The following is a 27,039-nucleotide window of genomic DNA, read 5'->3' on the forward strand; positions in this document are numbered from 1 at the left end:
ATAATAAATTTTGGTTATGTTTCACCTCCTCTCTGTCCTCTGAAATAAAGCATCACAGAACAGCTGGGGGATTTAACATGGACATGCTCTGTTCAGTTTGGTGATCATTAAACTTCGGAATAAATAAATCACTGTCACCAGTGATTAGTGGGCTAGTGTATGAAGTTGCTTAGCATAGGTTGAAATGACTGAATGGTATTTCCACAATAGGAAACAATGTAACAGAAAAACAGGCTGATACCTTGCACTTCATGCATCTTTTCCTCCTTGCGCTGAGCACTGCTTGTGTTTTTCAGACATCTCTGGCCCTGGAAAGAGGAGGCAGGCGTTTAGCTGACACAAGGAACCCACAAGGCTCTGTCAGTAATTATCTATCATAAATAGGAGTCACTGGGTTGATGTGTTAGATACACATTATGTGCTGGATATAATTAAATCATTTAGTGGAGACCAGTTATTTACTCTGTATATATGACTAAAACAGTAATTAATACATGAAATCAGACCATACAATGAAAATATGATTTATTGGCATATTTACACTACACTGTGTGTATACATGAGTCCAAATTTATGTGTGAATTTCTCTCTTTTCTTTGGTGAGCTGATAGCGCTGATTAAACGGATGCAGAAGGAAATGGTAAACATGCAGTTACAGCTGATGATGCAATCAATCTAAGTGACAGTCTGAAGTGTAGAAGCACTCCACTCAGAGCACAATGACGCTTCTACACTTCAACAACTTGGAAATATTAAAGGAATACTTCACCCCCCAAATGACCCTTTGTATATCAATTTCTCACCCTGTGTTACTTTGAATTCATGAGGATGCATGCCTCCAGGGTGAATGTAGAGTCCAATAACAGAAAATTCTTGATGAATTTGAAGTCATAGGGGTCCACACATAACAACAGCAACACTGTATCAAAACATCTGTTTACAAACTGTAATATGACTCCTGTAGTATAATCCAAATCTCACCTATGCAGTCGTATGCTCCGACATCCCTAACAGACAGCCCTTTCCAACAGGGAACTGTACGGAAACTTCATCTGAACACTCTTCAAAGCCAGACTCCACTGACAAAACCAGTCATTTTACCTTGCTGACCACGGGAGCTGCTGGTCTACCAAAGCCTCGGTTAGTTAGTTTTTTTGGTGTTGTGTGACTTTGGTCAATCCTAACTAACTCTTTAAAGTCACCTAAGTCATATACTAACAAAAATAAAGTAATTGATGGTGGCAGTGGTAGACCTGCAGCTCCTGTGTTCAGTGAGGAAAAATTACTATTTTTGTCAGTGGAGTCTGGCTTTAAAGAGAGCATAGATAAGTTTCACTTTCAGTTCAGCTCCCCATAGGACAGGGCTGTCTGTTTGGGAATTACTGAGCATATGACTGGATAAATGAGACTGGGATTGCACTGCACAAGTTATTTGATAGTTTTGCTGACGTTAAACGCAGCCTCCTTTTACCACATACAGTATTATCAAGAATTTTTCAGATTCTTAGCTCACCATGGAGGCATGCAAAAAAAAAAAACAAGTGGTGGGATAGGTGAGATATTGTTATACAAATGGTCATTTGAGGGGGGAAGTATTCTTTTGAAACACCTAGGATTTCAAACCAGCTAACTGCAGAATACAAACAGTAAGAGCACGCTACATCTGCTCGCATGCAGAATCCATGTCCACATACTGTATTTATTTAGAAATGTCGTATACAGTACCATTACAACTTTGATCATACTTGCTTAACATGAGGAAAGGACAAACAAGAATTCTCATTAGAAAACTAAACGTAATGATATGATGAGAAAATTCATCTGTCTCATTCAAGTCCTTATTGATTAGAGAGGAAACAGAAATCTATGAAAAGAAACCTGATATCCATTTTCAGAGAAGCACTCATTAAAATGCACATCAAACATTCAATATAACTGTCTTTGTGGAATTTCTGCTACGTCTGAGTGATTCACACAGGCATACATGAAGTGTGTGTGTGTGTGTGTGTGTGTGTGTGTGTGTGTGTGTGTGTGTGTGTGTGTGTGTAGTAGAAAGAGTCTGTGACATTTGGCACCTGGTGCTCAGAGGGAGCGGTGTCACAACAGTGCTGAGTTGGAACACATAATAATAAAAAGGAGGAAGAGTATTCTCAGTTCTTCCTCATTCTTCCTCAGGCTGCATTGTTGATGAACTTCAAAACCTAATTTGCTGTTGAAACCTTAATTAATGACACAGAGTGAGTGTGATGGACACTCATTCCTCTAGTCACAGTGAAACTCCCAATACATTTTACCATCAGTTTCATTATTAATGATATCACAGAGGACTAGACTGTAGAGTCTGACAGTGTATAGAATGAGGAGAAGTTAAGCTGGGCCTCTTGTTTGATTCCTCTCTGCTCACATGGTGTATGTTAAGTCTTTTATTGGACATTCATAAATCAACACAATCACCAGAAATTTTTTTTGAAATTGTACTTTTCTGCAAACTGCAGATTCTCAACATTTGCATGTTATTATGTAGCGCCTGGGCCTTCAACAGGGGGTCTGCGACCCCTGGATGGTCCTCAGAAGTAATGCAGGGGGGCTGCCAATTCATTGTTTGATAATATACGTTTTAATATTTTTCTGCTTCTTTTAAATATTTAAATGTCTGAAAATACACATTTTCACATCATTAGCAAAGATAAATCTGCCTATTCATAAAAAACTCATTTAATTTACAGAACACAACATTGATGATAGCCTAACTGTTACCAATGTGCTATCACGTGAGCTAGCTAATGCTTAATCACTGCGCAGCACTTATCCACAACGACGAGGCAAGCGGGCAAGGCAAGCTAGGCATGTACGATAGTGCACTTTTTGCTGATCTCTTCATATTATGCATGCATACTCTTATCATGATGGCCCACCAGCAGATGGAGACAGGAAACAGAATGCTTTTCAGTTTATGTAGTATTCATTCAGTGGGCAAAATAAGAAAAAGCATGTTGGCTGATTGTGATAGTTCATTTTAAAGCAAATATTGATTGAAACTGATGACGTATCGATACGTTAATGATGTAACGTCATTTGTGGGGCTCAAATTCATAGGATATAATACGAACTGTTCTGCATGCATTTTTCATTGGATATCATACAAACCGTTCTATGAGAATACATTGAATATGCAAATGTACCGTATTCATGGTTTGCAGAAACATACAATGCCAACATTTTCTTCTGGCAACTGGGCTGCATAAATTCATGGATGTAGTTGGCATAATTGACAGTTGAAAATACTACTATGGTCATTTTTAAGATCTGACATGAGAAAAAGCTTTAACGGTTTAAAATGAGCTCATTCACAGTTTCATGGTCTGATTTGATGAGTGATGATATGTTTATAGGCTTTACATACATAAAAACTTTCCATAAAAGTGACTTGTGGATTTATCTGGATATGAGGCCAACATGTAAAATTGACATATACTATATATGCTGTATCTCTCAGTCACTGCAGCACTTCTTTGGTGTGTGTGTGTGTGTGTGTGTGTGTGTGTGTGTGTGTGTGAGAGAGAGAGAGAGAGGCACTATGTTACTGTTTGTCTCAGTCTGGATGATTCCTGTTGTGCTACTCTTTCATTTTAGTATAATTCTCTGAGTCTCACCAGCTGTTAATGTTTTATTGATGTCAAATCATGGAGGTTCAGCAGTTCAGGAGGTCACTACCTGGCTTTTATACCAACTCTTCATCTTTATACAGAATGTTCATATATCTCACACTCCCTGATGGTGCGATTATAATCCTTGATGATTTTCATTATGTCAAACTCAAGATTCAAACTGATTTTTTTGTATTTTTCCTGCAAAAGCTATTTAATGTAATTACATCCTGTAATTCTTTATATTGTAGTTTTCTGTTGTAGTTCGCCCTCCCCACACTAGGTTCAGATCTCCTTTATTTCAAATAAGACTGTGAAGGTTTGGATGATAAAATAAACTGGAGAAGCATTCAGATAGGTCCAAGGAGAGAGGTGCTGCTTGTATTTTTGCTACATCACATTTGGTTTGGAGTACTGCATTGTCTTTTAGTCTGCTCTACATTTCTTCCATCTCTTTTTGTTTCTAATAAAAATGGAGTGCTAAAAAAGAACTGTCAGGGTAAAAAAGTGAAACTGTTAGTATTGTGTGAAAAAGCTGAATCTAGTCCTCTTCAGGGAAACTTTGGTGCAGCGGTGTCATGGGGCAGTCTGGTCTTTGTGTTCAGTGCTGGATCTTCTGGTGCCTCTTGAGGTTGCTGGGATGGGAGAAGCGTCGGTTGCAGATGGAGCAGCTGAAGGGCCTCTCTCCAGTGTGCACATTGCGGTGGATGTCCAGCTGGCTCTGGCATACAAAGCTCTTGCCGCACAGCAGGCAGGTGTAGGGCTTCTCCCTGGTGTGCCTGGCCATGTGCTTCTGCAGGTCTGACTCTAGGAAGAAGCGCTTGGTGCAGCTGGTGCAGCCGTACGGCCGCTCCGTGGTGACTGCATGGTAGAAAGCCAGGTGAAAGCTGTTGGAGAAGGCCTTGCTGTAGCTGTGGTTGTGGTGGCTCACAGGACGGTGCAGAGCCAGAGAGGAGTTGACACTGGAGGTAATTCCACCACAAGATGTTCTTGGAGTGTCATTATGAAAAAGAACAGACCCTGCCTGCAGAGAGGACTTCACCTGCACTGACCCGTGTCCTGCTGATTCCAGCCCAGCATACTGAATGGTGGGTGATGTTTGTTCATATCTGTCTCTCTCTCTGCCTGCTTCTGTCTTTATCTGGTCTACATCTGACCACTCACACTCCTCTCCCTCCTTGTCTGACATGCCCCCTCCATCAATGACTATCACCTCTGACAGGGAGGACTCAGAGGTATCTAACGCAGCCTCATTATCTTTCCTGCTGTCCATTACATCATCACAGGAAGCTTGCACAGCATCCCTGCTTGATGTCATTCCAGCACATGAGTTCAGTGGCTCAATGTCCCCTGCTTTGACATCACTTCCTGTTAACTCCAGCTTGGAACTGTGGGTAGTGTCACTGCTGCTGCTGTCAGTTTCAGCTGTCCTGCCGACAACAAAGGTGACGATGTCAGATCCACTGACCTCCGTTTCGCTGCGGTGTCTGGCTGCCCGGCCATCGCTGGCTTCTGTTGAGGCAGCGGGGAGCGATGTGGTGGTCTGGGCTTCTCCTCTGCTGCTGAGGCAGGCGTCTGCCGGCACCTCGGGGTCAGTGGATCCGATCTCCATCGTTCCCTCCACCTTGACGATCAGCAGCTCCCCCTCCTCCGCAGGCTCTGCTGACTGAGAGGACAAACTGATTACTAATATGAGTACAAATAGTTCCTGCCCACAGTAATCCCATTATAAAACAAGAAATACAGCTGCAAGCAGCTATGATCAGGTCCAGACAGACTGCAAGCATTTGGATTAGGGCTGTCAGTGTTAACACTGTAATTGCGATGCGATAAAGGTCTGAACATAACATGTTTTGTTTTTTACATCGCAATTGCTATTTTGTCCCTTCGACACACTGTAGTCAAACTGCCGCAGCGGCTTCCTGCTTCCTGCTGCTGCAGTGATGGAAAATAATGACACCACCGCCCTTTTGAATGGCTCACTTCACTTTACAAAACTCTCAGACGGCTCAGTTGAAAAGTCAAAAGTATAATTCACCTTATGTCAAATGGACTTTGCTATTGCTGAATTTCTGAATGGGTGGAATGTGACTGCAGACCAGTCAACATCATGGAAGACTCTGGTTTAAGGGACGTCATTAGGTTGGCATGTTGTGACCAATCATACGAGATAAACCTTCTTAGCCGCTAGGCTTATTTATACAATGTAAAATGTTGTAGGCTTATGCCAATAACATTAGCATGTTGTATTTGTAACCTTGTGAGTCATAATAAAGCTGAATTGTATAAAGTTATCTTTGTTTAATGTTGCTGTTGTTCCTGGCTTCATATGAGTAGAGGGAAACTCCACTAATCACTAGGCTAATTTATAAATGTAAAATACCATAGGCTTGTGCTAATAAGGTTAGCATGTTGTATTTGTGGGGAAAATGTGTCCAGTGTAGCAAAGGAAGACTTGCACACAGAACAACAAAAGATTCAGACTTAAGTCTGGAGTCTAGTCTCATACCACGATATCGATATTATAACGACATGTTGCCAAGCCCTTAGTACAAATAACAAGATATGGAAAATCACTGCAGACTCACCGTTTGACCAAACTGAACACCATTTCAAACACTTGATAGTGACTAACTAAAAGTATGTCAGTGTCAATTTTGGTAGCATTCGAATTAAGACTTATGGAGATACGGATATTAATTGAATTTGCATACTTTGAAAAACATAGATGGACGGACTGCTGAATCGACCATAGACTGCAGTGAGGAAAGTGTTGTCACAATTCAGTGGATGTGCTTTTTTCAGTCTGGAATGTGAAATATCCAGAAATTTAGATATGTTGTAATAAGCCATGCCAACTTTTATCAGTCATTACCAAACTTTATGCATCATCGTGTTGAGCCTATAAACCAATGTAGCAGATTACAAGATTTTTCGCATTTGTGGTGCCCCCCAGTGGCACAAAAACCCAAGACTGCATGGTGAAGTTTGGACATAGACACCAGAGATGTGCACCAAGTCTGATTACAATTGTGTCAGCCAAATCTGATTTATGAGCACTTATGCAAAATTGAAATTGAAGACGCAGGTCTGAAATGTATAATTTCAAAATGGCTGACCAATCAAAATTTCCTTGATAATTTAAGCTCGCATTGTCTGTAGATGATTCTGCCAAAGTTTACAGATGTTTGGTCCGAAGTTTTCTGACAAGTTTTTGAAAATGGGATTCAGAGAAAATCTAGCAAAAAGATTTTTAGAGCAGAGGACAATTGTGGCAAAGACGCAGACAAATCGAGAGATTAAAATGGTTGAGCCCAGCTGTTTTTGAGATTATTTTTTTTTCCACAGTGGAAATTACAACCCTTCATACTGCACAATATACAGTATATCATATATGTAGTATATATACTATATGTGGTATAATCAACAACACATCCTGTTGCTGCACGGATACAAAATGACTCCAAACAGTTTATGTTAAAGGTGCAAACATTTTTTTCACATATATCTCTTTAAGAGGAAACACACAGGGTCTTGACTGGTTTCTATTAGCTGGTTCACTCATGCTGAGCTGTGAAACACTGGTGAAAGACACTGTGGGACAGATTTACTCAGAACTTTCATAACTTATTTCAGATGCATTCTGCATCTGGGAATGTGTGTACAGTAGATCTGACTAATGTCAGGGGCAGAAATATTGAATGTCTGTGATGGATATACTAACACACCCTTTGTCGCAGGACACTAAAGCCCATTTCTGTGATCCGATCCTACTGTCATCTGCTGCTGTGTTCCCATGAATACATACAAATGCAGATTTCAGGTGCACTGACATTTGACTTTAGATTGTTTGTGGTACTCCTGTACTCTGTCCATTATCCATTCGTTCTGCCTTCCCTGCACTTCTTCAGCTGGTACAGTGGCAAAACTGTCCAGTAATCAGTAAACAAGAAGTGCTGAAACAGCACAAAGCGACACATCGAAACTGTATGAGACAGATGACGACTGTGGAGGACAAATGGAAAGAGTATGAGTGACTTCAGAGATTTCACTCACCATTAAAGGGCTAGTTAAGTAACTTTGTTTCGCACTTCCATCGAATGATGTGACTTGGGACAGACACATTTATAACACATCACAAGAATATGTGATGTTTAATACTATATTTGTGCATCTGTAACATGAAACATGAATTAAACTTGTGTGTAACGGACCACAAAATTCACTGTTTATTTCGATTTGATAAGATACCGTAGTGTCACGGTTTGATGTTTTTGATACAACGAAAAAAGAAATGCCAGAGAAAGATCCTTGACTTTTAAAGTCTTAAATATACAAAAAAGAACATAATTTGGGCTCTTTTCTATTTTTTCAAAGTAGGAATTATTATCTGGCTGAAATGGGCTCATTAAAGTCTGGTTAAAGCTAAATCTTGATTGTTTTCTTAACACATTCTAAATATTATAAAATACTTATTGAAAACGTGAAACGACCGTGAACCGTGTAGTTAGACTGTTCAACTGTTTTTCATAATTTCTGTGTCCACAATATTTTGGGTGGGCCTAAAGGCTTGCTCTGTAATGCACTGGAGCCATCTTTAACATAACCTCTTCTCTACTATGTAAAAACTACGTTACTACTGACATTAGAGCACATAGTGTCAGTGTCATTTTGTTTGCCCGCTGTGTGTCAGTGTTAAGTTTGCTTCCATGAGCTCTCTGAGCTCTTTCAGTCGAATAAATACATGAATAAACATCTGTGTTAAATGCCAGTCATATAAGCACAAGCTGAACAGCTGTCAATGATGCACCTTTTAGTCTTTCAGCCTGAATCACCTACTCGACCTGCCAGCAGTTACTGCTTACTGCTATGCGTGTGTGCTTCGTGCTAACATCAGCCGCTGAACAAGAGACTATAACTGTGCAGCAACACTCGTTCCCTGGTCCGAAAGGTGTGTGCCTTGACTTTGAGTGCTGCTGGCTTAGCTGCAGCTCGTTCTTTGGCTTGGTGTGTTTTTATCCACCACTCTCTTTTGCCATCACCCTCATAATTTACAGTATAACTCAAGTGGCTCCAAACACACCTGTGGATTATGGAAGGATCTTTTATTTCTAGTCTGGTAATGGCACCCTTATCCATCTTATAACGAGCTAGTTTAGCTTAGCTGCCTCCCACAGTGTCTCACAGGAGTAGAATGTTCTGGTTTGAGGGTGGGAGGGGCAGACAGCATGTTGCCTGTTCTGTCCTGTGAGCTGCCTTGTTGAGTGTAGTGGCACTAAGAACATTATACTAAACAGTTTAGGCTGTATATTTAATTTTCAAAATGTTACAGGATAGTTCAACCTATGTAATGCATCTGAACCAAATGCCTTGTACTGAATGGTTCAATACTAGTACATGTACTGTTTAGGGTTGGGTACCGAAACTCTGTACTTTTTGTACTTGGTACTGATTCATGTCGGTACTACCGAGTACCGATTCACTTAAAATGAATCTGTGCCAAATTTCGGTACCTGAGGTGGAGGCGGAGCGAGAGCGCATGACTCGCACCTCAGACTCAGCAACAATGGCGACAAAAAAAAAATGTGCAGACAAAAGTTAATGTGCAGCACTGTTCCTAAATGTTCTCAATAAAAAGTTGAAACTGAGAGTTTAGACTTTAAAAAGTACCAAAATAAGGTACCGTTTGGTACCGGTACTAGGGCTGAACGATATGGACAAAATTTCATATCTTGATATTTATGCCAGATATCTCGATACCGATACGATTCGATATGACTATGGGTTCAGTGAAAACTAAGCATTCTTTATACAAAAAAAAAAAAAAAAAAAAAGAGTCCGAACCATTTTCTGGAAGCCCTCTTTAGTGACTGAATACATGGGAATCATGTGTAGCAATATGGTACGTTATAGCGTTTGTAATGTCTTTGTGCCTGCTGGACGTCAATTGGTATGGCATTATGCTATGGAATGCATCGGCAATCCAATCTTGCTTGGGCTTGACAGAGGAGGCCCCAGATGTCCCCGCCGTGTCTTTTATTGCAAGGCACTGTTCATACAGTACTCGGTAGTGTTGTCACGGTACCAAAATTGGGACCCACAGTACAATACCAGTGAAAGTATCACAATAACACAGCAAATATTAGGCAGATGTGCCTTTTGTCATTTATGAAAAGATAAATCACTTTTCTATAATACATCAATGATATTTCAATGGAATAAATTACTTATTGACTTATTCATACTTCAAAAACAGCATCAATAAGTGATTAACATAGGGGGATCAAAATAAAATAAATTAATAAAATAAAAATCAACCAGCCACCCTCCTCCCCTGACAAGTAAAGAACAGTCCCTAAAGTGCGGTGAGGTTTGTGGAAATGTCAACGGCTCGTTTCTCCTCTGACACGTCACATACCTGTGTGCCGCCACGGCTCGGCTGTTCAGGTACTACTGGGCAGTCGTGACACCAACTTATTCACCTGGAACCGGGCTTCTCGGTCGCCGGTACCCTCGCGTCACCAGGTTCTTCACGTATGGCAAAACGCTGGTAAACCGCGTTATCTTGCGGCGGCCCCCTGTGCGGCGGACCCCCGTTCAACCCACAACTGGTAGGATTCGCCTTTTGTTTCTGCTGCTGGTTGAAATCTGTACTCACACAGCGTGCTGAATGATTTATTTTGCTCGAACAAAACTATTTTTAGTCGCAAATGTGTTGTGTGTACTAGCAAGTTGCTAGCAGCAGCATGTCTCCCTCACTCAAGGGGATGTTTGTGATTGGCTGGCCTTAGCTGTACATTTAGGGCAAGCGTAAAAAGGATGTTTGTGATTGGCTGAGCTGTACATGCAGGTCAAGCTAGGGAAACTCATGGGGAAATTATATCGTCAATATCGTTGCCTTTTGGGATATTAATATCTTGCATGTTCATATCTCGGTATAGATACAATAACGATATATCGTTCAGCCCTGACCGGTACCGAATTCCAGATACCGGTACCGGTACCGTATCGGTTCAATTATGAACGGTACCCAACCCTAGTATTGTTACACCCCTAGTCATAAGAAAACTATTAATGCTGGCCTTACACCAAGCAACTTTCAAACAATTTCAATGTCGCAGACAAATTTACAGTGTGGGAATAAAATCATGAGACTTTTGCTAGAGCTGTAGTGCGTTCTTGTAGTCTCAATTGTTTGTCCACTCCATGTCAAAACAGTAGCATTACTCTAAGCCCATTTTTTGAATATAAAAAAACACGTCTGTGCTATTTATGTATACCTACATGTAACTACCTTCCTGTAACACTGTTTTGAGATTTTTGTGTTTGTAAGAGTCAAAAGTCTTTATCAAAGTTGTCGTTGATTGCACACAGGAAAAAGAACGTTCAGGGCTTTTTGCAAGAAAGTCAGTCTTTTATGACTTCCTTCTCATTTCTACACCTTTTATTTGCAATACTCTGTTTTTTTTGTTGTTGTTCATATTCATTGTGTCTTTGCTGTGCCACTGTGCTGTCATGTTGACTATGTATTGCTTTAAGTTGATTGTAGCTGGGTGCAGCACTAATGCCGAAGCAATATTTCCTTCAATAAAATAAACAGTAAAGTATATCTTATCTTGTTATTTGTTCCTGTTAACATATTTCAATGTTACCATGAGGAAGGACGTCCAGCTAATGGTCAGATAATGTTGCAGACGCAACACCTGACATTTAATGTCCCAATGTTTGCTGAGCCTTATCTTGTGTTCCGTTGCAGTTATGTTAGGAACTGTTAATACGTCACATTTCCTAAAGGGGGTTTGGTAAAATATTTTTCACCAGGAGCCGGATGTTAAATAATCTCAAAATGAATTTAGTTGTAGTCTTGCAGATAATGACTCTGCAAGATCCCCAGTCTTTGTAAAATCTTATAGTGTGTGACTAAAAACTCACACTGTCTTAAGATGTCAGAGGGTGTCACACTTTTAAAAGTCTTTTCGAAGTCTTCTAGTGTTTGGGGCATAAGTGCACAGTCAGTTTGAAAAAAGGTGGGGAAAAATATAACAGCTCACTCACTCACTCACTCACTCACTCACACAAACCACACAGTGCTGAACATCAGGTGCTTTCTGCCACGGTGTACACAACAGATTTTTCTTTACCTAGTGATATAAACAAATATAATAACTCAGTAGGACAAATCTGAATTTCCCCTCTGGGCATCAATTACGCTTATCTTATCCTATCTTATTCCAGTGATCACTGTCACACCTGATGTCTTGACAGTCCGCAGGATCATGTGGTTTGTGTGTGTGTGAAATATTACAATCATTGTACATGAGTCAAGAACTCAGTGGCAACCATCACAACTGATGATAAATGAACTATCTTTAAGTTTTCCTTTTTCAAAGGGTGGTGCCCCGGGATGGATTTATTGCAACTTATATTCTGTTTTTCAATATGAAACTTATTTACTGTCATAGCTAACGTTAAGTGCAATATCTCTCTTTCATCTTTCATCAACACTTTACAAATTATTATGAATTTTGGTATTGATTAATGCCTAACGCTACAAAATGTAGAAGAAAATTACAGTACAAAGTTTCTCAGAGTCAAAGTGACATCTTCAAATGTCTTCTTTTGTCCAACCAATAGTTCAGAGAACAAGCAAATTCATTTACTGTTATATAAACAGGTGGTTGATATTGTCTTTTTTGTTTGACTTAGCTTATTAACCAATTATTAATATGTCAGTGATGATGGACTGCTCTGACAGCAGTCTCGTGTCCATGAGCTCCAGGTTGAACATGAGTGCATTAGTGCAGGGTCATATGCCATCTTCTCTATGACAGAGTTTAAGGGTGAAGACAGTCTGTAATATTTACAATACACTGAAAATCTTAAGCACATGTAAAGGCTATATGAGGCCAATATGATGGTGCACTGTGGAACAGATACCTCAGTTTTGGTTGTGGTAACGACCTCCTGATCAGGATCCTGGTCCAGGTTAATAGGTTGGATTTTCTGCACCGACTGCTGAGTCCCTGGGTCTCGGTTCAGAAACCTGGTCCTGCCTTGCAGAGAGGAGCCTGCTGCAACATTAGAGGGAGAATAATTAACCATTAATTACTAAAACTATACTCAACTTATAAAATGGATAATTCCAGTCCTTGTCTGAGCTGTGCTCAAAGCATGGATGTATAAAGAGAACTGGGTACAGAAAGTTGCTCAGTGGCGCATGAAGCCAAAAGATCTTGATTTCCACGGTATAAAATTACCTGGATCTTCCACATCATGGGACCCACAGAGCAAGGGCACCAGAGACATCTGCCAGCTGAGCGGCTAACTTCCACTTTAGCCCTCCACCAACTTGGTTGGGGATAAAATGATTTAATCATGAATGGTTTCAATCCCCATAGTGAAGCAAGTCATTTCTCAGGGTGGTGATGCTCAAAAAAACATATCCATTAATTTACAGACATCTCTTTCACAATGGGGCCCTACTGCATCATGTGATGGACCTGGAATTTGTGATTCCACATGTGACCACTATGTAAAACTGGCTTCAAAGCCCAGCATTGTTCCTGGGGGCATGGTTCAAAGCTGTTATAAAGGACTCTATTAACACACAGCTGTGACCACGTTACATTTTCAGAACTAATGCAGCAATTAGTCACCTACAGTCATATGACACAGAGCTAAAGAGGGCAACCGTAATATGAAGCCAAAATCATTTATCATCCGCCAAGATGACAACATTCATAAATGCACGGTGTCATTCAAAAAATGCACAAAACCCCCACAAAGATGCTGTCAATGAAACAAAGACAGCCAACGGGGATTTAGGTTTGAGCAGCCAAGAAACCCACTATGTCCTGTCACTTCCCTGCTGCCCATTCCACCGGCCTGTTATCTCCATCCAAAACAAACTACACCAACAATCTATGGTAAATTAACAAGGTAACTAAAGCTAGCTTGAATGTAGCCTGTTATGCTCACTTTTCGCTGGCTATGTTGTCAGTTATTAGCGATATCATTTTAGCATTAACCTGTCTTCTCAGCAAATAATCGGCCTACACTGTAAAAAAAAAAAAAAAAAAATCGAATGGAAAAAAAGACATCCATAGCAAGTGATAACAGTTTGGGGAAATCGAGCATAATACAGTCATTGCAGATGGTAAATGTTGGGAATCAAAAACCAGTTCTAGTTGAGAACCAGTTCCAAAGTGTCTGATCAATGAGAATTGTATGCCTCTGAGCTTATCAATTCCCTTGATTGATACTGGCACATTTTCTTACGTCAAACTCGTGCATCTACGCTGCTGGAAACTTGCAACAAGAAGGTGCCATGGCAGAGGGTAAGAAACGGTCCAAAGTGTGGCTTTGTTTCACAAAGAAAAATGACAACAGTGCTACTTGTATGTCTGTAAAACCATAATTTTAATTAAGGGTGGAAGCACCAGAAATATGCTGAAACATCTTGCTATGCAACACGGCTTAAATTCCAGGAATGCCATATGAACAAGTGCCTATTCTTCCTAACCCAGTAGCATGTCTGTTACTGAAGGTAATGTTATAATAATCTTATCGCCATGCAGGCAGGCTTAGCAGATTTTTCTTTGACTAAGAAAACTAAATGAAAACAAACACTACACAAATATTCTCTCATTTCATCCATTTCAGATGACAGAAAGACTGTTGCTACACTGTTTTCAGACTCAGACATGATAAAACACTTGTATCGACACCGAAATCCCAAGTAGGCCTCCTTTTTTCCCCACATAGAAAACTGATCAGGAATCACTAGGGGAATTTGGCTAAGAGTCTGATTGATAAGCAGAACGAATAATGGCACTGGCATAAAAATATCTTATCAATTCACATCCTTGTTGATGGTAGATACACGAGTGGTTATAATGTAACTACATCATGATGAGATTTTTTCCCGTCTTTCTATTAACATTAGGTGTACTAGAACTAATGGGGATAACTTCTTTGGCTCCATCTTGCCACGGCTTTGTAAAGCGACTGGCACTAATGCACACCAGTTAATGCGATTGGGAGTTGAATTACTCCTGCATGTATACAGTCAATCAGACCCAAATTGGCTTTGATGCTCTGTGCACACTCCACAGTTTCCGCCCCAGGCTTTAACCCAGAAATTATAGCGTTAAATGTGTAACAGAAGAAGAAGCCAGTAACAATATGGTGAAATCTACATCCAAAGAATACAAAACAATACAACATGTACAGAGCTGTAAAGTTGTCTAACACGGTACCAGTTTGCTGCCAGCTAACCGTAGTTAACTTAACTGTCAATTGTTTTGTCTGCGACGAAATAGGTCAACCGGAAAAAAGATCCAATATTAACAAGCTGAATATCGCCACCTATCGTAGCAGAGTCAGACAAACTGTGGTCAATAAATTGATTCCGCTCCCGTTGATTGAAAGGAACAAAATATTAACTGAAAGGAAGTTTTCTTGAGTTTAGGGGAGACTCATGGGTACCCATAGAAAGTATTTCCATTCAGATATCTTGAGGTGGGCATTCAAGGGACCCCTTTGAAAATGGCCACCTTCCCAACAAGCTATGCTTACATGGCTGGTATCACTGATGTTTTAGATTGTCTGGTTTTACAAGTCACCGTCACAAGATACAACCACTATATTTGCGCTAGCTTAAAAATTAGCCTCTTATGACACTTTTCCACCCAAATTATCATGTGTACGGGTTTCTTAAACACGTGAAAACCCACTAAAAATAGGTTATAGACTAGGGTATAATGATCCATAGATCTGGATCGATATATTGATTCAATGATCCACGATCCAATGTCATTGATGCAAAATGAAAACATTAATCCATATCGTCATCTTTAGGGCGCTTTTATTTTGAAAGCCTATGTCACCATCAAGCAGCAGCAGGCAGATAGCAAGCAGCCAAGAAAAAGACAATAAAGATAACGTTGTTTACGCAGGAATAAATCAACAGTGTGGAAATATTTTGGATTTCGGAGAAAATGCAGGTCAACAGACGTGGTGTATGTAAACAATGCTGTTACAAGATAAAACACAACGTAATGTTACCTGCCTGGACATGTGTATCATTCTGCTAGCTTCTCACTACAGCAACATTAGCTGCTTTGTTTCAATGATGTTTGGCTAAAAAACATGCATTTGTCAGGAGATACAGTGACTCAAAGCAACAGTGAGTTAGAAAAATAATAACGTTACATGTAATTAATTAATCAACGAGTAAAGAACAAAATGTCCGCAAGCAGCTAGGCTCATTTATGCTATGTAAACATGCTTAAGCTTATGATAAGTCACTAGCAAAAAACAATCGTTTTGTCTCTGAATCTTGACAGTTATTACTGAGCCGAATTTGATTCTGTTGATAAATGATCTTGTTGTTAATCCATGTTTTATGGCTGTTTGGAGAAGTTTGCCTTCAGGGATTTAAACCAGATAGTCCAGAAGGTCTAGGAAAAAGATGATGGTTTGGGTTAAAATTAAAAGATTTCTTCCAGAAATGTCTCTGACATAAAGCCCTGAAGGTTAACTTATCCCATGTGCTGTTTTATACGTGCTAGTGGAGTCAGTTTTAAGCATTCTCGGAACCCATCGGCTGTATTTGGCGTCTGACTTCTGGCAGATGGTGATACAGCCTCTGGGGGCAGACCCCTGATTTTTTGGCACTCCGGTTTGACTTCGGCGGAGGAGGCGAATTTCCGTTTCTGACTTCCATTCATATATAAGTAAATATGCTGAAGCATTGTGATGGATTCAGAGTTTGCAGTGACGCCAATTATGTTCCGCCTCGTTGGTTCACCGCACGGACCGTTTAACCTGGCAACAGCTGCAGCCGGCTCAAACGTGATTGGTCAATATCACGCGGACTACAAACAGCTTGCAAGTGGAAACCAGGGCTCTTCCGCTCTTCTTCCGGAGGCAAGGCCTCTGGGGTTTGCCTACAGACTCTACATGAATATAGAGTCTGTATATAGAGACTAGTTTTAAGTGAAGGGTACTGCACTCTTTCATGGCCAAAAGTACAAACGAAAACTGGCTGTTTCTTCTGTAACAGACTGTGTTTTATGGGCGTATAATATCGTGTCATATTGATCACAGGCTCCTAAATCGCATCAAATGGTAATCGTATCGTGGCAAATATTGTATTGTTGTTCAAAGAATCAATATGATATAGTATCGTGATGAAACTGGTGATTTACACTCCTACTACAGACTGTTTTCCCACTGCCAGTGGACTGGAGCTGTGAACATGGCTCTGCAGCAGACAAACATGCCTTTCTTTTGTTTTGTTTTTACTGATGTGTCATGTTCCACGTGAGGGACAGGCTGACATACAGGTAAGTAAACAGACAAAAGCAGCATGGAGGCCAGTGAAAATGTTATGATGATAACTTCTTGTCATAGCTTTTACTTATTCAGTCTCTATTTCAAACTTTATGCTGACTGCATGGACAGAGACAGACGGTATATTGTGGTGGTACAACATTGTATCTCACCAGTGAAGGGGTTAAAATTAGTGTGTTCATCCACATGTTGTATTTCCATCACTGCCAACTGCAAAGTAAATTGTCCCAGGTGTGAATATCAATTGTAACCTTTCCCATTACATACAAAAGCCAGATGTTAACAGATGTCAGTGGGGTTTTTTTGCGCAGTGGTAAAGGGGCTTTAAAGACCATAATGTCAGCCTTTAATAATTTATGGGGGGGCCATGGCTCTCTAACCCCCTCTTGGGAGCGCCACTGCCTATATGTTTCAGAAAGGTTCATGGCTTAAGACTTAAACCCAAACACATGTGCATAAGTGTCCTGGTTCTGAGCAGGGTTTTTGAGTATGTGTTTGGACTATGTGTTACAGATGCACATATCCCGATTTCAGAAACCCTGTTATACTACCTGGTACAGCCTTACTCCAATAGAGACCAGGACACAGTGGCGTGTAAACACGTCATCCAGGTTTCTGGGGATTGCGGGGTTCAGCATTAACGGGGCTACATACCCGCTAGTGCGTCTCTGTTCTGTCGGTTGAGGAGGCGGACCCCGGGGAAGCGGCTGCCGATGAAGCCCTCCGACCCCTTGACTCTCTCCGCCCGGTACCTGGCGATCTGCAGCTCCAGCAGTTTGATTTTCCTGCGCAGGAACTCGTTCTCCTTCTGGCTCCGGGACATTTCCACGTGAACCACCGCGTATCCGTCGTCCACAACTTTACAAATTTCTGCGACGGCTGCGTTAGCAAGCACCTCCATGATGGAGGCAATCTGAGAATGGAAGTTCACGGCAGTCGACATTGTCACAGCGAGCTTTTGATACTCGGCTTTTAAAATGGAGGAAACGGACGTGTGCTGTCCTTAAAACGGTACCGACAGTTGTAAAATGCAGCAGTGCTATCTGAAATGCATAATTGGATAGTTTAACTTGGTCAAAATAACTGAGAAAAACGTGGACACCCGGGCTGCGGAGTCTTTGTTGATATGATGGCTGCACAGCAGCGTTAATGTAGGACAGTAGTTTTCCAGTAGGCACTACAGTACAACAGCGCCCCCTCTGTCCAGGAGCGCACCTGCCACACAACACAGTACATAGAATGGGACCATTTACTCTGTAGAGGCAGATAAGACGTAACTTTATGGATGAGGGTAAAATGACGTCCTAGCAGCGCCAGCAAGCTGAAAACAATGCAACACAAAATGTATAATAAAGTGTGACTGCAGCAGAGAAATATCAGGACTATCAGGAAGATCACAGTTATATCTAGTGACGGAAGAAGAAGGCCCATTCAGACCTTTTACTTAAAAGTTAAAGTTCAACACAAAGGTACTTCGTTCAAAATCCTACCCTGTTAAGGACACAAGTGTCCATTGCATTTGTATGCAGAATGGCCCCTGTCAGTATATTACAATATTATAATTCAGTGTGGGTGATATGATGATAAATACAATGAGACAAGAATTATCAAGCTGTTAGAGATTGCTGTACAGGTGTCTATCCCTTCAATATCTCTAGCTAGTGTGGCACACAGATAAGACAGACAGGCAGACAGACAGACAGACGGACAGATATAGATAGATGGATAATTTATTATTATTATTGTTATGACTAATGTATTAACATGTAGCAGCATGTTAGTGTTCCAGGTAGGTTTTTTAATCTGTAAGAATGCATCACATTTTTATAACAGGATCATGGCCTTTCTTCTTTATGTTTAGTATTGATCAGTTAGCTAACTAATAACTAAAGCTGTCACAAATGTAGTGGATTCAAAAGTAAAGTATGTTCTTCTGAAATGTTAGTGTAAAATAGAATGAAATGGAAAAACTCCTCACCTAAATTTTTGAGTGCAGTACTTGGGTAAATGAATTTATATATTTTAATACTTCAAATTAGCTTTGAGAGATGTATAAATGATCTTTAGGAGTTCTTTGTTTGATGAGTGTTCAAAATAACACAAAAAGGCTGAGCATGATAAGACAAAGAATGGGAGGAAAAAGCTATGTGGAAACAGCATTGAAGTTATGCATTTGAATTTGTTAGAGAAGGTTTTTTTTTTCCTTCAAAACCTTTATTTAAAACACAGAAGTATACAACAATTGTCATGAGAAAACAACAAAATGCCAGAGGTGTTAAAAGTCCATTCACATTAAGTCCTTTCAGAGTTCAATAAATGTACTTCTTTTAAAATATTGAAAGTCTTTGTAACGTTTTGTGTCTTCTAGAGAGGTGCTGTGTTCTTGAGTTCAACAATAAAGCGTTCAAAGCAAAGTTTGGAGTCAGACCATTTCAATTTGTGGATATGGGATTTACCCAAGAATGATAAGAGGCTGAATGATACAGGTAATATTGCTATCCATCTCATAGAAGACAAAGTACAACACCACATTAAACAGGGCTGAGCCGAATACTTGGATTAAACGAATATCCTGTACGGATAACATACTGTATACAAATACAACTACTATATGAGTAAAATGTGTCAATATCTGGGTAATTGTGTTTAATCTTTTACTCTTTTGATCAGAAATGACCTGATTAATTAATTCTGGAGTTTGGTGTATGTAAATAGTTTTCCCATAAATAATAAATACAACAACTTATTCTCAACCTAACTTCAGATTAGTTCCCACCCAGTCTCAATTTAAACTCTACCCTTGTATGGTATAAACTCCGCCCATTTTGAGCCCAGATACAGTTAATTTAGATGATTAAACAATTACAGACACAGATACAGATAATGGTATACTCACTCATCCCTAACATCAAATACATAAATCTGTACATTAGCGCCCATTTTCCTACTTCTAAAGTTTTGCATATCTGTCCAAAATAAACATGTATAATGTGTTTATAGCTTAAATCATTTCAACTCTTCTTCAGATGGGTAAATTTGCTGAAAATTTTTAAAGGAACTTGTTAGAAAAGGAACCAAACGCTTTAGCGTCTGTAGTGACGCGCCTGCACTCCAGTCCAGCAGGTGGAGGTGTGTCCACAGTTGCAATCAGCTCACAGCAGAAGAAAACCTCCAGAATTCTCAAGACTGTACGGCTGCACAAGGCTGTTCAAGAGAAGGCTGAGACACGTCAAACATGGGGGGACTGCACATGCGCAGTCAGGGGCGAAAATCCCATTTCATAGTTGGGGGGGACAATAAACAGTAAAATTTTGGAGAATAATTCTGGGGGGGGGGGGGGACAAGGAAAAAAGTTGTAGCCTGTCTTTTATACAGCATCTTTTACCGCAACTTGATGCTTTAATCTTCTCTCTATCTCTCCAACAGGCAGAGTGAATGTCTATACTTATGAGAAATGGCTTAACAGCTAAACATTTCCTGCAATTAAACTGGTAAACTGGTTTATAAACAGTGTGCTGTGAGATCTGCCGCTGCGCACCTCACAATTGGCGTAACAGTCGCGCGTAATGACTGCTTCTCGTTGGTTAGACTGCACGTCTTTCATGTTTGTCTCACTGACAGGTGGAGAGCCTACAGACAGGTACCCATTGCTCCGCCACTGACTGCTCTTGTCCTGTCCTCTCCCTCTTCTTTCTCTAGCACTGGTAATTGAGTAGGCTTTTGAACAATGCAGGAGAAATGTTGCAGACAGTTTATATTATCAGCCTGGGCCTGGGGCTTGTTGTAACAGTAAATGGGATGTGTTGTAACTTGTGTAAGTTAAACTGTGTCTGTGTGAGTGAACATCTTACCCTGCAATGCACGATGTGGGCAGCGGGTCCAACCACATGCTGCTACTGCTGCCAAGCAGCCCCGCCGGTTGGAAAGAGTGTGGGATATACCACTACTAGGAATGGGAGGGGGGGACTAAATCTTTTAAGATTTAAATAGCACATTATTGTGCGATTATAATGAGCAACGCTTACATTGTGCTTTCAATAAATACTACTGCATTGTTCAAAAATTATTAATTGTGTCTCAAATTATTCTTGGGGGTGGGTGTGTGTGTGTGTGTGTGTGTGTGTGGGGCAGCGGTACTTTAGAGGGAATCATGTCTTCCCCCCCCCCGGGATTTCTGCCCCTGCTGCGCAGTGTAACTTGAGCTGCGATGCGGGAGGGTGACAGCAGGGGTGCTAGTTAAACACGCAGGATCTGCTCAGGCGATCAAGGACTGCGCTTGGTGCGGTCTGCTTGGACTTTTGGAAGGCGGCTGTCTGAAATTGTCGGAATTGCATCTCTGTCATTCTCACCCACAACGCAGGCCACCAGTGACAGTCCAATAATAAGCTGTGAAAATGACATGCATACACATATCCCAGAACCAACAAAATGGAGCCAGATCAAATACCTCTTGTTTAACTGTGTGATGTTTCCAGCACAAAGCTCTTCCTCAGACTTTTAGTTCATTTGTTATTTGTGTGGTGACTGTGTGTGAAAACGCAAAATATATCATTTTTGTCCTGCAGTTGTTCCTGTGTTTTGTGGTGTGTGACATCAAGACAATAATGAAACTGAGAATATTTGAATACTGGAATATGTCAAAATGTGTCAATAAGCTCTATTTTCAATATCATTTCAATTTGTTTTTCTTCCTTAATAAAGTAGCTAACCTTAACTAATGCCTCTGGTGAAGAACTAGTGCTGTTGTCATTGGTTTTGATTCTGAGAATCATCCTTCAGTGTTACACTAGATATTATCACAATATATTTTGCTGTTAAACCAGAGCACAGATTATCAGTTTTGCCATAATAGTTAAAATCTATTGCAAAAACAAACATTTTCAAATCATTCATAAATTCCCAAATGTAACCAAAAATACAAATTGACCATGAAACAAACACCCCCCTTATTCCGCGCTCTCACGCCATCTACTGAGCCTTTGAGGAAGTGCAGACCAGATTTTACTGCGCATGTGCAATCCCCCCATGTTTGACCCCGTGTCTCAGCCTTCTCTTGAGTAGCCTTGGAGCCTCCCGTCCCCCGTCTCATGACTCTAGTATCATGACCTCTCGTCTGGTGATAAAGAAGCCACGCCCCCCGAGCTTCTAAATGTCAGAATAAAAGGTCGCGCCTGATACTATAGTTGTTTTAAACATAATATTGTATTTTGTAATGTATTTTAGGAATCCTGGTAGATTTTCCTGGTAGAAAAGCTGTGTTAAACATATGACTGCAGCCTGGAACCTCTCGTCTCATGACCTCCTCTGTGATAAACACATGACTGCAGCCTGGAGCCTCTCGTTATGACCTCTCCTGTTGTATTTTAGGAATCCAGGTTGAAACGTTGTGTTAAACGTATGACTGCAGCCTGGAACCTCTTGTCTCATGACCTCTCCTGTGTTAAGCATATGACTGCAGCCTGGAGCTTCTCGTCTCATGACCTCTCCTGTTGTATTTTAGGAATCCTGGTTGAAAAGTTGTTTTATACATAGTATTGAATCCTCTTCAATGTACTGTTGCTTTGTGTTGCTTTTACATGTTGTCCTTTCTTAAAATCATTTTATTTTTTATGTAAAGCACTTTGAGTTGCATTTTGTCTGAAATGTGCTATACAAATAAACTTGCCTCGCCTTGCCTCAGTGTTATAGTGTGTCTCAGCTTGCAGGCTCTGTAGATATCTGCCTGGCACTGCTGCTTGTCCTGTTTATGTGTTAGTTGACACACATATGCACACATACATGCACGCACATTCACACTACAGGATAAGCACTTGTAACAATTTCCCTGTGATGTGTGAAAGGAATATATAATACATATAAAATATATAAATAAAATGAGTCTTTTAAAGAATGCAGCTTTTTTTTTTTTATTTCTTTAGTCAAAACATCCAGACTGCAGCTGGCAGAACTGGCCGCAAAATCCAGGGTGGGGATCCTCAGAATAAATCCCCTGGAGCTCTCCCAACTTCCCACGTCCAACAGAACCTGTGGGTATAGTAATAACAAAACAAAAGCATATTCATGTGCATGGTGTTAAGATTTGTTTTTTTGTTGCAGACACAAAGTCATTTTACTTAGTAACATTTGAACATTCGAATTCTGTTAAAAGCACAGTGTGAATACCTGGCATGCAGCTCTTAAATGTCCGTGTGTTTTCTGTGGATGTGTTTCTTCATGTTTTTTTTAAGAATCTGCACATTGCAGTGGTGACAAACAATACTTGTCAATTTTGCTTGCAGCACTCTGTGGGGAGGGTTGTCCAGGCTAGGGCTGCATGGCAAGGACGATTCAGCCTGTTTACTGCAGTTGTCAGTCGCTGTGTCCTCCTGTCCGTCAGGGATGGGATCACTCTGTTTTGTTGTGTCCTGAGGTCTCTCCTCTACCTGAGTCAGAGAAACGGTCACAGGTTTAACCCTCTAACAGGGTTTTAATTCAATGCACACCTAAACAGGTAAGGCCAAAAATGAACTTTTCAAAATTAAGCTATTAAAAAAATCATAATTAATATGATGCTCTACTTTCAATAATTATTCCTTTTTTAACCAACATCAGTCCTAATCATAATTATCAAATATTCACTAATTTTCATATTTTTAACCCTTTAACTGCCAGGAGTTGGTCATTGGTCATGATGTCCCAATGATTTTAGGTGAAATATACAAAAAAATAATTATTTTCAATGAACTGCATGCAAAGTAGATCATTTTTAATTTGATTATTACAGTCTGGGATATGTAAATAATTTGCAGCAACAATGATTTTAATGCATTACTATTTTTGTGTAATGTCAAGGTGAAAAAAATGTGTATGAATACTTTTATATGTATGGTACATTTTTGGTCCTTAAACCTTGTTAATGCAACTTTTGTGTCTGCACAGTGTGTTTTAGACTTACTGCAGGAGCTGAGTTTGGACTTCTAACATAAAAAATAGACCATCTTCCCAAAATGTATGCCATAATCATGGACACAGCCAAAATGATCAAAAAATAAAAAGTGAATAGTGTGGTAACTGTGCCAGAGGGGTAGTATGCACCTGGGAAAAACACTCAAAACATTCACAGAAACACACACACCAACTAGGGTTGGGTACCGTTCATAATTGAACCGATACAGTACCGGTACCTTATTTCGGTACTTTTTAACCCTATGGGCCATAGGCCTTTTTGGGGTATTTTTACTGCCTTTACTTTTAAGCTCATATCACAGTCATTATAAAGGCTACATACACATGCTATATCTTGTTTTTTCAGGACAATCTGGGCTAACCAGATTTGCCATCAATTTGCCATTAATTTTTATATCAATGAAAAAAAAACAAATCTGTGTGCCTAAATTCTTACATTTTTACATGTATCTCAGCATAGCAAGTTGGAAGTTGACATATTCTGCCATATCTGAAGAGGGGGGGCTCTCTGGAATCTGGCAATATAAGAACCATGATGGTGGGACATTCTGTCACTTCACAGTTGTCCAAAACATGTGGTTTGTGCCAGGCGGACATGATTGCCAGTATTTTTTCATTATTGCAAGAAATTCCATTGACTCATTCACAAGTCAAAAATGTGTTTTATCTGAAAGAAACATGCAATATTTACATCTAAGATCATAGAAAAATAGTCAACCAAGTGCAATGATGTCCTCCAAGATAATATTTGTTTTTCAGTTTCAGTTATATATTGGGGAGACATTTTGGGCACTGGTGGGGGGGCACGTGTCCCCCTCAACGTATATGGTGACTACGGCCCTGTCAGCATGCATTAGGCCGCAGTTGTCTGGGTGCGCAAAGGTGAAGTAGTTGGTCTTGTCATACAAAGTTTGATGGAGTGTCAGCTGGACAATATGGAGATATTTGCATCTTGAAAGCTGGACTACAAGTGTGGATAGACAGGGAGAAACACACGCAAGCCTAAGACGTGGTAAGATACGATATTCCTCACTATATGAAGTGACTGATAACAAGATCTGTATAATGGATTGTAAAGAAATTCGTCAGGTTTTTATTTTATAGACAATTGATCTGGATTTATAGCGCGATGGGATGACAGCACAATGTTGTGTGTGGTCCTGCGCTTTCATGTGATATGCGTGGCATTTCTGTGTGACCCTGCATTCGCGAGTAATCCATCCAAGAGTAATGTGTGTGCAAAGCTGTATGAAAGCTCTGTTATACATCATTTTATTGTAATTTTTCGCTGTGAAAACATTGGATTACCAACAAGTGCAAGTGCTTGTCGGAAAGCTACAATTCTGCTGTTTCCGCTGATATGCGTGGCTTCTCCCTATGGCGCACGGCCGCGGATAATATCCACAGAGAAGAACGGGTGTGAATTTGGACACACTATGCGTCGTTCGGGCCCATAGTCTAAACTTCTCAGTTTCAACATTTTATTGAGAACATTTAGGAACAGTGCTGCATGTTAACTTTTGTCTGCACATTGTTTTTGTCACCATTGTTGCTGAGTCTGAGGTGCGAGTCATGAGCTCTCGCTTCGCCTCCACCTCAGGTACCGAAATTTGGCACCGTTTCATTTTAAGTGAATCGGTACTCGGTAGTACCGACGTGAATTGGTACCAAGTACAAAAAGTACCGAGTTTCGGTACCCAACCCTAACACCAACATAGATAGTTTTTGACAAACACACACACACACACACACACACGTCCTCACCAGTATAGACAGTGGCCGGCAGATTTGCAAATGCCTCTCTGCATCCTGCCTTCTGACAGTTGTTTTACTGCAGAAAGGGCAGTGGAAGTGGCCACTGCTTCCAGTCCTGCAGGCCTGATTGCATTTGGTTATGTAGAAATCTATGAAGAGACAAAGGCATCATGTCCAACACTGTGTGCTTTCCCTGTAAAATAAAGCTAACTAGTATGTGACATTATTATGGGTAAGCTTACTTAGCAGCAGTGGTTACAAGCAAACAAGTGATAATGGCATAGCACAAAGTTGATAGAGGGGAACTAACCTTCATGTTGGAGCGCATTTTTTTTATGCACCTCCAAGTGCCGCAAAACCATGGCCTTTGACCGAGGCTTGTACATGCCAGTAGGGCAAAGGGGGCAGTGAAAACGTGCACAGCACACCGTGCATCTCGTCACCTGCGGTGGGTTATTTTTTGGAAAAGTGCTGATGTGGACCTGAAGGAACAATATAGGAAAAAGAAACAGCAATCAAAAATTGCTATTGTTAATTGCTCTAGAACACTGTATCTCTAATGGGGTTACAATACAAATTTGCCTATTATATTCATTTACATTTTCATTTATTTATTTATTACGCTCATGGAAACACACAGTCTACATTCAAATCACAAATCATATGTTTCATTACATTCCATGACCAAAAAGGGGTTTGGAGAAAAAAAATCTTATTTTACCAGCCCCTTTATCGAAAAAATTAATTAACAAATATACATAGATCTATCTATCTATGCCATACACAGCACCACATCATTCAATAACATTTACCTGATACCTTCATATTTTCTAATTATTTTCTCTTTATTCTCTTGAACCGAGAGATATTAATATAACCCTTTAAATCATCATCCAATTTATTCCAGTTTAACACCACATACTGAGATACACATTTTCTTTAAAGTGGTTCTTGCATACTAATGGTAAAAATTAAATTTCCTTCTATGATCCTTGTCCTCTGAACTAAAAACAAAGACATTTTGTATATTATCTCTGCACTTTGCCCTGAACATAATAACAAATTCTGTAAACCAGCTAGATATTTACATTTTATAACCGTGACTTAAAGAACAATAATAAATAAAGACATCACTTGTCAATTAAGTTCATGATTTCATCTTGAGAACAAATCTTATTATGATCCCAAAAGAGGGCACTTTGAGTTGATAATTATTTATATGTGCAGAAATGTTCATTTAAATTACGTTAAGTAAGTTAATTCTTTCTTTATTCTATTTTATCTTCAATCTTTATTATAATTTAGTTAATTATTTCTTCTTTTTTGCAAGCATTTT

At 40.1% G+C, this 27,039-nt stretch overlaps 1 protein-coding gene across 7 annotated transcripts in view; it reads right to left on the reverse strand.

Annotated features, from left to right (window-relative positions):
* Positions 1–27,039, reverse strand: part of LOC125886609 (zinc finger protein 79-like) — a 37,523-nt gene that overhangs the window by 4,524 nt on the left and 5,960 nt on the right. For 2 of the 7 annotated variants that reach the window (XM_049572938.1, XM_049572935.1), the window contains exons 3-4: positions 5,116–5,313; positions 242–308 (exon numbers count right to left, since the gene is read on the reverse strand). In XM_049572938.1, the coding sequence (XP_049428895.1) occupies positions 242–308; positions 5,116–5,313 (265 nt within the window). Of the gene's footprint in view, positions 1–241; positions 309–3,653; positions 5,314–12,584; positions 12,719–17,657; positions 18,132–27,039 lie in introns of those variants that run through there. The other 5 variants (XM_049572939.1, XM_049572936.1, XM_049572940.1 and 2 more) reach the window with 5 other exon arrangements.

Source organism: Epinephelus fuscoguttatus, linkage group LG3 (assembly GCF_011397635.1).
Source record: "Epinephelus fuscoguttatus linkage group LG3, E.fuscoguttatus.final_Chr_v1".
Lineage (NCBI taxonomy): Eukaryota > Metazoa > Chordata > Actinopteri > Perciformes > Serranidae > Epinephelus > Epinephelus fuscoguttatus.